Source organism: Pelobates fuscus, chromosome 4 (genome assembly GCF_036172605.1).
Source record: "Pelobates fuscus isolate aPelFus1 chromosome 4, aPelFus1.pri, whole genome shotgun sequence".
Lineage (NCBI taxonomy): Eukaryota > Metazoa > Chordata > Amphibia > Anura > Pelobatidae > Pelobates > Pelobates fuscus.
Genome location: NC_086320.1, coordinates 111,303,535 through 111,319,524, shown reverse-complemented (window position 1 = coordinate 111,319,524; position 15,990 = coordinate 111,303,535). Strand labels below are relative to the sequence as shown.

The 15,990-nt window shown below is 42.3% G+C and overlaps 1 protein-coding gene across 1 annotated transcript in view; it reads left to right on the top strand.

The window, feature by feature from the left end:
* LAMA3 (laminin subunit alpha 3) overlaps positions 1–15,990 on the top strand; it is a 272,254-nt gene that overhangs the window by 153,016 nt on the left and 103,248 nt on the right. Inside the window, exons 25-31 of the mRNA XM_063451472.1 lie at positions 1,120–1,273; positions 2,112–2,275; positions 10,094–10,202; positions 11,347–11,444; positions 12,707–12,869; positions 14,170–14,296; positions 14,377–14,516. Of these exons, the coding sequence (XP_063307542.1) occupies positions 1,120–1,273; positions 2,112–2,275; positions 10,094–10,202; positions 11,347–11,444; positions 12,707–12,869; positions 14,170–14,296; positions 14,377–14,516 (955 nt within the window). The remainder of the gene's footprint in view (positions 1–1,119; positions 1,274–2,111; positions 2,276–10,093; positions 10,203–11,346; positions 11,445–12,706; positions 12,870–14,169; positions 14,297–14,376; positions 14,517–15,990) is intronic.

The following is a 15,990-nucleotide window of genomic DNA, read 5'->3' as shown; positions in this document are numbered from 1 at the left end:
TGTGTGAGGTCAGTAGGCAGGTGGGCAGCAGACAGTGTGGCTAACGGGTTTCGGAAGATGGGTCTCTTCCTGCAGTGCAGTTCCGCGTCTATTCACCAGGTGAGCCCTGCTCTGGGTGGCGCTGGAGCGGTGACCACGCTGGGGAATTTCATCGTCGGCAGCGGGGTCTCGTGTACAGGGGTCTCAGAACCCAGTTACGGATATCGGTGGGGGGGAGTTCTAGTCTCTGGAGGAATGCTGGTATCTCTTGGGGCCATCGGGCCTGCACCCATTCGTTGTGATGTTTTGCTTGGAGGCTAAAGGGGAATCCCCACTTGTATGGGATATTCTTGTCCTGCAGGGCCTGTGTCAATGGACAAAATGCTCTGTGAGCCTTCAAGGTCAGAGGGGATAAGTCATTAAAGATGGTAACTTCTGAGTCCTGGAAACGCAAAGCCGGGTGTGATCTCCACTTACTCTAATGTTAGTGCGCCTGCTCCTGTTATCCAAATCCTCAGTGTGTCATCTGAGTGCCAATGGCATGGAGCCTTGTCTGCCAATTGCCATGTCTGAGGCCCTAATTTGGGTGGTAGAGGCTTGTGCTTGGGCCTTCAGGGCCTGTATGCGGGTATCGTGGGCTGTTTCCTCTGTGCGCAGCGCTGTCACCGCTGTGTTAATGGACTCATGCAGAGTGGCAGACAGAGTTTGGAGGTCCTGTTTCATCACCATCGATTCTGCGAGCTTCCTGAGTTCTGCCCCTATATCGGACAGCCTGTAGACAGCGTAGTTATGATGCTTGTACTGTCCCTTTAAAGTGCAGGGAATTGGTTAAATAGCTGGATACACAGACAGGCAGATACATAGATAAAATAGACAAACAGACAGATCAAATAGACAGACAGACAGAACAATATTATTAGGATGTTAGAACATACCTGGAACATTTTTTAATTTTTTTTATTGTCTTGCATCTCCCATGAACTGTTTTCAATGAATTGCTGTCTTTTAATAGCTGGAGGCCGGGCAGTTAGTTATCCCCGCTCTATTATTTAATTTTAATCTGTGTTTTTGGTCAGTGTGATTGTATGGAAGCAAATGATTAGACAATGTTGTATTTTTGATATATGTTGTGTTTGTCAGTTGTCTAGTATACCAGCACTTAACAATGGACACCTTTTCTTGTGTCCTCGGCATTGAAGAGGAATATTTCAAACAGGATGGAGTGTACCGACCAATAATTACTCAACAACCGACACTTGGACACCCAACTATGGCACACATTAGCGGCAGACAGGTCAGACATTGTCAGATTTCTGAGCTTTTTTGCTTTATTAATGTTAATAATAATTTTAATCCTATTAATAATTAGATAACCGGTAAATATTTACTGTAATCATTGTTGCAAATACCATACAAGTGGTACAATGTATATGTGTAAATACGTGTTGTAAGGGATTTCACACTAGTCCAGGGGTTTAATAATCTTTCTGTAGATTGTTATATGCTATGCCACTTATTAGCTGCTAGGTGGCACTCTTGCTATTTGTTCACGTTTGTCTCTCTGCACACAGCTTTACAGTGACTACAGAAATATCAGGTATTGCAATATAACAACTTCTAAGTTAATTCAAATTAATACGTAAAAATAAATAGAAACAAAAAAACGTAAGTTAAAGTGTAAAAAAAACCAACCATAATCGCTTGTATAAAAAAATACTAATATCTTTTTAAGTGGCTGGGGAGGTTTAGAATGTCTTTATTAATTCATTTGCACTTTTATTATCTGTTTGTTTTGTTTAAAGCAGATTTGTCACCATTTGGGAACTCTGCATACTTTGCAAAGACCCCTGATGGCGACATCACACCGGGGGTCCAGTGGCAGAGGGGACGGGAGGCTATGGTGAGTTTTACTTACCTGAAAAAAACTGAGACATAGTAGTACCTATTGTGTCTCAGTATATCTTTTGACAGGGTTGGAATTTGAGTGAAATCCCAACACCGTCAATATAATTATCTCACAAAGATTCTATCTTTATTAAATACTCTTTTGGAGGGTGAGGTGCCGGTTTCGTTTTAATAGTAATACTATTTCCCACGCACAGTGAACTTGATTTTCTAATTGGTGGTTTTAGGTGGAGTTACAACTGCAGTTAGATGTACCTGGAGTTGGAGCCTACGTGCTTGTGTTAGAATACGCTAATGAAGATTCTCAGCAGTATGTCGTGAATATGAAGATAAATAATGATCTGTCACGCGCTCCAGATGCCAGAGTGATACTATACAGTTGCAAATACAGGTACTCAGAGCCCTAGTCATCATATATATGGGAAATAAATAGCAGTTACTGACAATACACTGATCATACGGAGATTAATATACATATTATTTCATTGTCATTTAAATGTTACCTTAATTAAAAGTACATATCCATATAGGAAAGATTCGTAAAAATTATTACAAATACACTTTACCGTATTTAAAGGATTTCATACTATATAAAATCATCAATCAACACACCTATACGCAGGATAGAGGCATGAAATATAGATTGTAACAATTATGTGTTTTCATATATAAAGTGCCAAGGTTTGTATTCACATTTCCTTATCATTTGCATATTCCTGGGTACTATAATGTAAAGTAAAAATAATCATTAAAAAAAATAATAATTTTTTTTATAACTACTAAGGACGGGTGGGTTTTTACAGTAATTCTGTGCAGTACATTTTTCCGTATCATTGCAGCTATGTAGAACATTGATGAAGTGATTCTGGTACATAGGATTTACTTTCTTAACATTTGCTAACACCAAATCTAATAATTATAATAACTGATTTTCATTAAGTGCCCCTGTGCTACACCTTCTAACTACTCAATCTTGGAACTGGCTGGTCTGTTCCAGCCAATCACTGTTTTTTGCACGGTGGTATCAAGAAAAATTTACTCGATCATGGCCTCAATATTGTGAAATGCATTTTAACATGTTGCATATAAGTTAATATTTCATCACTTATTACCGTCTTTCCCTGAAAATAAGATTGGGTCCTTTATTAATTTTCCCCACGAAAAACACACTAGGGCTTATTTTCGGGGGATTTCCTATTTCTGGGAAAAACAGTAGCAAACATCCTAGAAAGCAGGTCTACGTTCAGGGGAATTACCCTGAACATAGACCAGTTCACTAGGGCCATGGAATCCTGCAAATCTATGTTTGGGGAATCTTTCCCGTACATAGATTAGCGAACTAGCGACTGGCAACTAGGGATTCTTTTCGGGGTAGGGCTTATATTATGAGCATAACCTAGGGCTTTTTCTTGGGGGATGTCTTATTTTTGGGGAAACAGGGTACCTCTCACTCTTCAGTTCCTGTCTACTTCTCCAGTAGATTCCTGCTCGTAATTATGGCTGGCCTTTGACATTCTTGTTGAAGCGGACAAGATTTCCCCTAAGGCTAATGATCTGAATGCACAGATATTTCATAATTTATGTATGGGGTTCTGTTCATCTAGACTTCAGCCAGAATGGTTTCTGCTGTGCTTTAAATATTATTATTCTGCACACTTTATAGGCAGAAACTCCACCAACAATAAAGGGCGATAATGTGATTCATAATCTCTTCAATTGAGTCAATAGTGTTTGGTATGTGAAGCCAGTCATTGGATGGATATACCAGACAGCTCATGGATGACATTGATCAGTTAAAATAAGGAGAAGGGGCCATTCAATGTGATTTTTTTTTTTTTTGTGAATATAATTTTTATTTATTCGTCGTGCAGGTATCAAGGTTCAGTGAGACTCGCAGGTCTCCACAATGTGTTATGGCAAATAATATCAGGTCGGGCTCGCAGGCCCACAGCATGAACGGACTCGCAGGTCCCCATTCTCTGGTGTTATGTGCTTCACTTAATACAAGTTTTTGTACATGTTATAAACGGGGTGAACCATATGCATAGTAACCGTCCTTGAATTTCTCTAGCATTTTGTGTATCCTCTTCCAGTATGGTTGGATCAACGCGCAATCCCACCAAATGTGTTTCGTGGTGCCTACCTCTCGTTCACATCTCCAGCATATCCTGGAGTGGTCTGGGTTTACGTGGTGGAGGAGATGTGGTGTCCTATACCAGTGTGTTAGTAGCTTATAGGCTGTTTCCTGTGTTTTACTGTGTATGGAACAGTGGTGTGTGAGGTAGCAGATGGATTCCCATTCTGCTTCTGTAAGCGTGTTGCCGAGGGCGGACTCCCGTTTTCCCATGAAGAGGGGTGTCTCAGATGGGGTTTCTGATTGTAGCATGGAGTATAGGAAGGACACTCCATGCGGGAGTGGGTCTGGGTGTGAGCTTACCACCTCTATTGTGGTCCGGTCTCTGGTGAGTGCCGATCCCTGTGGCAGGGAGTGGACAAAGTTGGTTAGTTGGGCATACCGAAAGTGGTGCACTAACATATCTGTTAGTGTTTTACATTTCCCTCCTTGGAGGATGTGGTGTAGGCGTGGGGATTTGTCTGGGAGGATGTGTTTGAGGGCTCTTGGGTCTAGTCCCGGGGGAAAGTCCTCGTTGTACGTCAGTGGCAGGAGGGGGGAGGGGTATGGTGACATGTTCCCCTTCCTCATGGCCCTCCTCCACACTCAGGGCGTGTCTCGTGTATATGGACATTTCTCCCCATTCGGCCGCGTCTCGGCCCCAGGGAAGTCCTGAGACCGATCTGCCTGCCTCTGTCTCTTCCACCGTCTTCCATAGTTTGTGCACTCCGTCCTTATACCATTCCATTATTCTCTGTAGGTGTATGGCCACGTAGTACTGGTGAAAGTCTGGGAGGGCTAGTCCCCCTTTGTCTTTAGGTCGTGTCAGTGTGGAGAATTTCACTGTAGGCCTCCCCCCGTTCCATACGTATCTTGTCATTTATTTTCTGAGTGAGTTAAAGAAGGGGCCTGGTATTATGATGGAAATGGCCTGGAGGAGGTATAAGAGGCGTGGGAGAAAGTTCATTTTTATGACCTGTACTCTCCCGAGCCACGAGATGTGCGGATAGGACCATTCCCTCAAATCTCTTTGGAACGTTTGTAGTATGTCGGCGAAATTGTCCCTAAACAGGTCTCTACTCTGCTTGGTCAGCCAAATTCCTAAGTATCTAATTTTATGTTCGGCCCATTGAAAGAGCAAACTACGTCGTAGGGGGTCCGCGCGTGTGGTGGGGACGCTAACGTTAAGGATGTATGATTTACTGTAGTTAATTTTCAGGTTAGATATATTGCCAAATATCCGCAGGTCTTTCTGGATGTTTGGGAGGGTGATTTCGGGGTTGGTCAACACAAAAAGAAGCTCGTCTGCGTACGCTGCAACATTGTGGTGTACTTGGCCTGTCGTTAGGCCTGTTATGTCTGGATTGTGTCGAATGTGTGTGAGAAATGGTTCCAGGGCGAGAACGAACAGGAGCGGGGATAGGGGGCACCCCTGTCTTGTGCCGTTATGTATGGTAAAGGCTTCAGTCAACGCCCCATTGACCAGCACCTGGGCCGTCGGTTCTCGGTATAGCGCTTCTATCCAGAGTCGTGCGTGTGGTCCCAGCCCCATGTGGGCTAGCGTTTCGAAGAGGTATACCCAACACACTCTATTGAAGGCCATCTCTGCGTCCATGGACAGCAAGAGAAGGCCCCCGTCTGTTTTCCTACCTCCGTGCATGAGGGTGAGCGCCCTGATGGTGTTGTCACATGCCTCGCGCCCCATCACAAATCCCACCTGGTCAGGGTGGACCAGAGATGGGATATGTTTTGTAAGACGCATCGCCAGGATCTTGGCCAGTAGCTTAATGTCGCAGTTAATAAGCGAGATTGACCTGTAGCTCCCGCAGTGTTCCCTGTCTTTGCCGTCTTTGGGTATAATGGTGATGTGGGCTGTTAGGGCTTGTGTGGGGATGTGGTTCCCGTCTCGTATCGCGTTGAATGCTTCCACCATGGGTGGGTATAGGTCCTCGGCGTAGGTTTTATAGTATTTTGCCGGTAAGCCGTCCGGCCCTGAGCTTTTGCCTGGTTTAGTGAGTTTGACAGCCAGCGCTAGTTCCTCAATTGTGATGGGTTCGTCAATTAGTTCTGCGACATCTGCGTCCAGGGTCGGTATCGGGTGCTTTGTCAGGTAGCCTCGAACCGAACAACGAAGGTGTGCCTTTGCCAGTTCGTTTTTTGGTTGTGGGAGTGTGTATAGCTCTGTGTAGTATGCGCGGATCGTTCTCATGATATCAGTCGGGAGACGGTGTAGGGTCCCCTGCTTATCTCTAATCCTGTCGATGTATGTGTGTTGTCTCTGTTTCCTCAGCATCGTAGCAAGGAGCTTGCCACTCTTGTTCCCATGTAGGGTAAAGAAGGCCTTATGTCTGAGTGCCTCCCTGTGGTGTATGGAATGTAGTAGGGTCGCTAGATCCCTCCTCAGTTGCAAGAGTCAGGTTTGGTGTATGTGGTCTGGGTCTCGCTTGTTTTGTTCGTCCGTTTTGTGTATGTCGTCCAGTAGGCCTGCTAGTCGGGCTTCGGTTTGTTTCTTTAGTATCGCCCCCTGTTGGATATAATGACCCCTTATCACGATTTTGTGTGCTTCCCAACGTATTGTCAGTGATGTCTGCTCCGCCATGTTGGTGGTCAGGTATTCCCTAATTTTGTCGCCTATGAGGGTCGTGACCCCCGGATGGGAGAGTAGGTATTCCTTGAGTCTCCATTTCGGGGATGTGGGGCGGAAGAGCAATGATTTAAGTTTAAGAGATACAGGGGCGAGACCTGACCACGTGGCTATTCCAATCGTTACGTCGGTCACCAGTGGGAGGTCGTAGTGTGTGGTGTATATTTGGTCCATTTGGGAGTATGAATTGTGCGGGTGAGAAAAGAAGGTGAAATCTTTTACGTCTGGGTGATGGGCTCTCCAACAGTCGACCAGGCGGTGGTCACGGAGTAGGGATTTAATGCTCTGGAGTTGTTGGTTTGGGATATGGGAGGCACCTGTTGAAGTGTCCCATGATGGGTCTAATGCGACATTAAAGTCCCCTCCCAGTATGAGAGTCCCTTCTTTGAACTCCTGGAGATTGTGAAGTGTCTGTTTGAGGAAGCGATAGTGTCGTGTGTTAGGGGCGTATATGGTTGCGAACGTGTACTGACGATCCGCTATTTTCCCCTTGAGGAATATATATCTGCCCTCATCGTCCGATAAGCATCCCCCCTCCTGGAACGGCACCCTGGAAAAATATTGCTGTCCCCCTAGCCTTTCCCCCTTGGTAGTCACTGTAGTATCCTTGCGTGTAGTGTTGGTTAGTTAATTTGGGTCTGGCCCCCTTCTTAAAGTGCGTTGCCTGTAACATGACTATGGAGGCCTTTTGTTTATGGAAGTCTCTTAGTGCTCCTGTTCTCTTCTCTGGTTTGTTCAGACCTTTTGCATTGATCGTGATAATATGCAGAGGGGCGGGGGTCAGCGTCATGTCGTCTGGTCAGTTCGCTATTGGCAGGTACTGTGTGGGTGTCTTTATCCAAAGTCTCTGCAGTATGCATATACTCCGTATTTCCCGTTTGTCGTAGTCACTGTAAGGTCAGGGTGTCAGAAGTTAAGGTGGGGTAGGGGAAGGGGTAAGGTACCGTGGGAGTTGTGGAGGTTCCCTGTGACCTCCAGTGGTCGCGTCACGGTCACGTGACCACTAGGTGTAGACATCGGGGAGCCTCAAGCCACGGCACCACCAGTGGCACACGTGGGCAGCTCACCGTCGGTGGTTGGGTGTCTCGGTGTCGGTGTCTTAGCGGTACATCGGGTGCCGTGTCATCCCTGTGTGGCTCCCAGGTGATGCCTCAGTGGGAATGTGTTAGTCTTCCCCGCCTCGGGGTGTGTAGGCTCAGGAGCCGGTGTGTGTGTTTCCTCTTTGTGCACAACATTTCTGATCATATTACTGTAGAAAGGCATGAACAATAACGGTAACATTTAGATTTAATTCACAACAGGTGATAACAATTAACTGACAGCTCAATCATGAAGGAATGAGGAAGACCAAGAGAGTGGTCGAAACGCGTTGTGCTAATTGTTATTTTTATTGTGAACAAAATATTTTACTTCCAACTTATCCTGGTTCCTGATTGTATCCAGAAGAAATGTGATGCCCGTTTCTGGTGGGACCCACCTGCACAGAGCACTTTACTGAGACTACTTGATGTGCCCTTAAAGTAGAGAACTGACTTATATGGCTCTCTAAAGCGTGAGTGCTTTCAATTATTCCTTCTATAATTATTGGGATTTTACATATTGCCCTATGATAGATATTTATTTTTCAGAGTATATTATACGTCCAATGTGTGCGCAGAACCTCCTTTTCTGTTGTGGAGGATTTGTCTTTTATCCCTAGCGCTTTTCAGGATGTCTTCCTTCACTTGAAAGTGCATTAAGCAGCACACTACGTCCCTTGGAGGGGACTCCGGTGGGCCTCTGGGTCTTAGGGCCCTGTGTGCCCTAACAAATTCAATAGGCGTTGTGTTCGGCCGCTGTAAGAGGGAGTTGAAGATTTCTGTGAGAGTATCACGTATTGGGGTGGTCTGGTCTAATTCCTCCGGCAGGCCTCGAATTCTGAGATTCTGCCGCCTCCCCCTGTTGTCTAGGTCCTCCATATGGAGGGCCATTTCGCGCAATTGCACTTCTTGCCGCTGTATTATGCTCGCGGTGGCGTTTTGTGCCGATGTCACATGGTCACAGTCTGCCTCCAACTGTGCTAGCTTGTGTTGGATCCCCTGCATGTCCTCCCTTAGGGCATGGAGTTCCCCCGCTATAGACTTATGGAGACTATCCCGCTTTAGACTTATGGACCTTAAAGAGGCATTTGCCTCTTTAAGGTCGGCTTTCGTTGGTAAATTGCTGACCAAGGATGCCCAGTCCGGCTGGGATGGGGGTTGGTCGGGTGTTGGTTGTACCTGTTCGTGGTGCCTGCCGCGTGGTGAGGTCGGGCGGGTCAGGCCCGAGGCTTCAGAGTCGCTGGAGGCCTGGGAAGCGTGGTCTGCCTGGGTCATGAGGTATTGACGCATGCCCGTCGTGTGAGACCCCCTCGGGGTGTTGGCGGTCGCTGCAGCCTGTTGTGGCTTGTTAGTTTTGCCCATGTTGTGCAGTATGGGGTTGGTGAGGCGGGTAATGGTGTTGAGCCTGCAGGGAGCTCCTGGTTCACGCCGCCATTCCGTCCGGCGTCCAAGCCACGCTCCCGTATGATTTTATTTATTTTCTGATTACTATTCTCGATGCATGTATTTGAATGCATTAAGTACACACTAGAACGTTCATTCAAATCCTGCACAACTATAGGCAGCAGTGTTTGTGTATTAGTTGTTTTTCATGGTAAAATCTAGTTCACAAACTTGCCAACTCATTAAAATAAAGCGCTTTAATGGGAACAGGCCACTTGCCCCCAACTTAGATAGATTGCCCTCTTCTTTTTCCAAGCAAGTATTGACCCCTCTGGCTTTACAAAGACACTAGCTACACATAGGCTTTGCCTACAGGTCTTATGACTCTGTAGAATAGATGATCCCAAATATAATTTTGCAGGGCAGCTGAAAGACAGGCCCTCAGACTCTCTCACTCCTGGAAGTAAACATTCTTAGACAATGGATCAATTTTTTATTTGTAAACCAGGTCTGCCCTTTAACAATGCTACATTTAACTTACAGTGATGGATTTGAAATAATACATAAAACATAAACATAGCGGCAGCAATGGAATACAACAACATATATAACTGTCACACACGGTAGAATCAGGGCAAACATATAAAATTCAAATCTCATAACATTCTGCCTGAATTTAATGTAACATGTACAGAGAAAACAACATATGCAAATATGTGCAAATCATAGAGTCATTGCACACAACCAAGCTTTAATGATGAGATGGCGCTGCCTCAAAGTCAATCTGGATGGTTTAACCTTCTACGGCTGCTGGGGAATTTCCATTACAAGAGCTCCATAGTTTCTGGGTAAGAGGCCAGTCCGCCATTCTCTCTGCAAGGTTCCGTTACAGTATTCTGTTTATTTTCTGATACATTTATTAATCAGACCGGCTAATTGAACCTTATCAGTAAATGTGTCAAACGTAAAATCTTATTGTTCCAACTGCAGTTTCCTGTGTCGCAGTGTTGTACTGAATAATATGAATCAAATTGCAGTGTTCCAGTTACAATCTGATGTAGAAATTAATCTCTATGCATCGTCAGTCAATTTTCTTTTGGTAAGCTCATTTTTTTTTTTTTATTGCTAATGTGAGTTTTCTTTCATTATATTAAATGGCTAAACATTTATTTGTGTAATAGCTTACTATTTCTACTGTATAAAGGCCAATAATTTTGATGAAATCAATTTTATTTTATTTTTATAACTTATTGAACACTTGTGAAGTTACGGAATTGTATTTTTAGAGCAAAACATCCCGTTGCCCATAGAATGTCAGTTTCAGTTAATGTGCCTGTGTATGTGTGCTAATGTGTTTACAAGTGTAGTAATGTGTTTGTGCACATTAGTATATATCTAGCAAAGGATGTCGTGTATCTTTGTATGCATTCTTGCGATTCGATGTATAAGCATGTTGCTAATAAGGTTAGGGTATCTGGTATATTATGTTTGTGCATGAGTGGCTAGTTATGTAGATGTGTATGTGCATGTGGCTAATAACATGTACGGTATGTCTTAGTGTAAATGAGGGTGGGTGCTGGATGCGAGCCCAGAATTATTTTTGCCAAGAGTACCACAAATTATAAGGGTAGCAGTTTTATTTAATTACACCCATATTGTCTGAGAATTTTGTATTATCGTATTGATACATTCAATTTCATTGAGGCTTTCCAGATAATTACTAAAAAGAACAAAATGTTAAACAAGTTAAAATTAAAATGTCATAAATGCAGATATGTAGCAAAAATATAAAACAGATGTCAACAAACTGTATCTTCTATGAACATTTACTAGCCAATTGCCAAGTAATTTGCATGGAAAAGGTAGTTACGTGAGATGTAATTCATTACATTGGACTAAGCTAACAATTGGATATGACCGTTCCTGATGTATAGTTTTATACCTGATATCAAAGATATAAGTCATTATAGGAATTCTAGATTCAACCTCTGACTATTTAAAAATATTATACTAGTGAATAGTACATTAAAGACAGAACAGAGGCATACAGATCCAGTTCCAGCATTTCTAGGCCCTCTGTTTGCAGGTTTCCTTCCATGCAGAGCAAACACAGCCTATAATATTAGATGCAATGAGTTGGGTATTATAATCTATCTAACTCTATATTAAGGTCTATTTAGCATCATTTTCTCTGGCTGCAAAGCAATTGGTTAAATTGTTTGTAAATTGTGATTCTTTTTCAGCACAAAGTATGCATCATTCCCGTGGATAAATTCTCGATTGAATACGCAGAGCCTAAATTACAATGTGTTGCCTCGTATGCCCAAACTAGTAATCAAAGGTAACTATTCTCCACTCACATTCATACTTGTGTATCAATCTCATTCATAACAAAACATTGTTGTGTTAGCTGCCACTACTGTGTTCCCAATTAACAGCTATAAACAAACCTCAGAAACAGGGGTGGCCAATCAAGAAATAGAACTGGAGATTTGCCTTTTGGAAACCCCTGGTCTAAAATACATAACCCTCCAAACTCTAACCTCACCTAGCTTTAGAAAAGTATCAAAACAATGAGGGAGATTTTAAAAATTGTTTTGTTTTAAAAAGTGGGTCAATCACCAGGAAACTAGTCGGACCAGCAGGTCCATTGGTGACTGCTCCCTGTTTACAATTTTGCACCACTTTTTTGAGCATAACACTTTGATGCACCCCTCCACCATTAATAAAATCAAAGATGCTTTATACCTGTGGTCATCATGCATGCAGTTGGTGAGTTATTTAGTTTCAGAGGTAGGTCTGTTTATTGTGTTATCGTTTTCAGTTGTTCCTAGGATTGTATGGGATAAAGGACCATTAAAAGGACCCAGACCATTTAATCTCAATGATGTTGTCTGGGTGCAGTGGGGCTTTAGTTTGTATGTAAAACATTGCAGATTTGTAGATATTTGATTGGCACAGCGTGGCAATTTTCCGCAAATGCGCATACCTATGGGGAAGAGTTGGATTGGCTGAGATCATCAATCTTGATGATCTCAGCTAGGGAGGCAGATCAGCTGCAGCAAGACCAGCCTGTCAAAGAAGTAAAAACAATAAACAAAATGGGGGTGGGGGGGGGGGGGGGGCAAGGGGGAGAGCTAAATAGGTAGGGGAACACTATACTGTTAAGAATACATGTTTGTATTCCCATTGCTATAGTGTTCCTATTTCAGCAATATATAATGTCAGGTAAACAGTCATGGAAAGAAGGCATTGTTAATTGTTCCAGAAACATGGCATTAGGACAGGGGCATTAATAAAATTCATCTTAAACCGTCTTTGGGCAATAGAGATATCCACCATCCTTACGTTGGTCTTTGATTCTGAATTGGCTACCATGTTGCAAGTCTGCTCAGTGCTGCAACAAGCGGTAAAGACTTCCACTAGGCAAGACTTGGTTCATCAGAGGCACATAAGATCTGAGGCCAGAATTATCAATATGGTTCCCAGAGCTTGCGTAGATAGGTACCACTGCCAGTTACACCTTGCTCAGTTCAAGTCGCTAGCTTTCTGTCTCTGGTTTCTTCCCTAAACATTACTGAAAATGTGTATTGTTATTTGCAGTGTGTCCTGTATTCTGCCTCCTCTATATGAAAATCCACCTTTGGCAATAACTCTGGATTCAGTGAAAGATTCCTCAAGTCCCATTCAAACAAATGTGGTACATCAAGGCAGACCGGGGCTCTCTGGTGGAATGATTGATGGGGTATTATTGCAGTCCCCCCAGGTATTCACTTTTATATGTTTATCGACAAAAGTTTGTTGGCAATATAAGTATCATCGATAGCTTTTACTATCCCCGTTCACTTTCAAGCGTTATTTGTTAAATAAATTAAGCACTGTATGCATGGAGACCTAACGCACACAGTTGTGGTGTCTTGGTAAAAACAGCAATATTGTGTATATATTTCAGAATTATATCTGTTACTTCCTTTCAAATATATTGAGGTAGGTACAAAGTGTGAGATATTATGCAGTTTCTGTGGTCAATGCTTTTTACAGACTCAGAAAAAAATACATAGAAAAAGAAATGTAGTTTGTTTAGACACAGTAAAATATTTTTAAAAAGCTGTCAGATATCCAACTCATTGGTGTAACTAATATGCTGTCATTTTAAGAATTTACATTCCCAAAATGCAACCAAAATGATATCAATACTCATAATGCCACAAAGCATGCCACAAAAATAGAAGGTTAAAAAAGTATCTGTTGGTAAAGGAAGAGTTAATAAAGTGTTTTTTATTTAAAGAAATACTGCTGTACTTTATGGGTTATTTCAGGATGTAGTAGATGTCTATCTCATAGACAATACAATTAATGTTTTTATTCTTGATATAAATGTATTGGTGTAAAAGAAAAAGTATCTATCAACTGAGAGGAGACTGATTTAAGCCAAACAAACTGGACTAGTAGTGGCCATGTCTCTGACATGCCCAAGTCACATAAAAGGCAAAGACAGTATCACTTAGAGGAGAAATGCTGTGTTGTGATCAAGTCTCAGGTGCTCTTGGTGGACATATCTAGAATCACTTATTACCAGGTTACAAGCCATTGTCCTTTTTCATGTGTATTAGTATCCTTTTATGGGAAGGATAAAGCTGCGTGACTTCGACTTACGTCATTTTGAGACTTCACTAGATATCTGCGATTGTTCAATAGATACAGCTCATATCTAAGATTCATACTTTCGATTAACACAGAAGTTATCTCAAGCTTTCATCCATTCTGGGGTAATACAATATGACACACAGACCCTTGAGTATACCGGACTCTGAAATTAACAACAAGCTAAACGCACCTTTTCTGGCAATATACTTTCATATTTCATTTTTATTATTATGTTAATTGTCAACACAGACAGGCAGAGAATGTTAAGGGACATTTTATGCAAATACTTAGGATAACAAACAATTTATTTAGTTAGGTTTGCCATAAGTAGCTATTTTTTTACAATGATATTTTCTTTCATATATTAATTTGTTTCTTACTTTAGATTTACTATTTTTTTTTGTTTATCATGTACACAGAACCATATTACCTTGGCCAGAAGAATACCACATTTGGGAAGATACGTGTTTATTGCTCATTACCACCAGGAACAGAGTCCTAGTTTTCCGGTATCGGTAATTGTAAGAGGAGGAGTAACTTGGTCAGGTAAAGACACACAGAATTTCAACCGTATGATTTTCCATTTCCAATAGCACAAAAAAACATGGGATGTTCTATTTTTTCAGGTTCCTTCAATGCTTCCTTTTGTCCTAACTTGCTTGGTTGTAGAGAGCTGGTAATTGCTGATAACCGAATTGCTCTTGATATCACGAATCCAGAACTTTCTGTAACCATGGAGGTTCCACAAGAAAAGTCATTGGTTCTGGTGAGTTTGCCGTGTAAGGCATTATCTCTAGAAAACAAGGGTAATGATATTAAATGTCAGGTACAATAATATGTATAAGGATATAGTTACAACCCGTTATTGCAACCAAATGAATGTTGTTTTAATATATATCACCCGAGTGTGAATATTAAAAATATATCTTATACTCAATACAGAGTTCTGTATTTAGTTTTTCACAACAGAATATATGTATTGAAAAAAGAGAGAGACTATAAGACTAAGAGGGCAAGGCCTGGCAGGCCCCTCAAACGAGCGGACCCACTACAGCTAGCATAGCGAGGAGTAACGGTCACATACGTTAACTAGATCGTTACAACCGAACAGACAGACATATTTTAAAAATTGTGCAACAAGAATGCATGCCATGCTTGAAAATGTTATGATGTGATGCTGTGTTATGCCTACAATTGCTTATTCCGCCCTGGTAGAACCGTGTCTGTAATATGCTAATTGCACCAAAATAAAGATAAAACAAAAAAAAAAATGAGAGAGACAATAGTGTTCTTCGTATTAAAATTATTATTATTACTATTAGAATTCCTCAATGCAAACTTATTCAAAGTTCATATTTACATTCTCTAGAATATGTCACCTTGCTCTTGTTTGATAGTGATAAGCGGTGCACTAGTCATTGCATGTTTTATGTATTTATAGATTAAATGTGTGTGAATTTGCTACCAAGGTGATTATTTTCCATTTTGCTTGTTTGCACTGTTATACTGAGATGTTATTCCTTGTAAACTGTCTCTTGTTGTCCCTTTTTTTCTAGGTATGGGGAAGCATGCCTTTATTTATAAAGTGTTTTTCCTTAGGGTACATTTAATATGTTTATACTGCTCCATGCTGGTCTGTGCTCAGGGGAGGGCTGGCAGCCTTAGGCCTGGGGGCAAAACCAGTCAAGTGGCCCATTGCGCCACCCCCCCATGTGACATCACAATGCCCCACCCATATGATCTGCCATATGAACTAACGCCAGTGCTGCACACAGTGTGTGTTTACATTAAAAAGCCTGCAGGGACCAGCTATAGACACCAGAACCACTTCATTAAGCTATAGTGTCCCTTTAATGTGAGGTAAATTATAGATTAGTGTCACTAATAATATACTAGATTGCCTACTTACAATTGGATGAGGATGATGATGGGCTGCAGTTTGGCTCCACTGGTCTGGTGTAGAACAGGACCTCTGGAGGCTGTTTGCAACTGTGGTCACAAAATTCAACGTTCTGGGAGAATTGGAAGCAGCTCCATTTTTTGGGGGCCTCTTACACAGCTCAAGGTCTGGGCTCCAGTGCCTGACGGTGAGTATGCCCATAAGGCCCACTCATAAGTCCACTTATATGTTCCACCCACCCATGAGCTCGCTCACAGGGAGTGGAGTGTGTAGGGGATGTGTTATGTGTTATCTAATATGTGTGCTTATGGTATGTAGTGTATAGGGATACCAGTTTGTG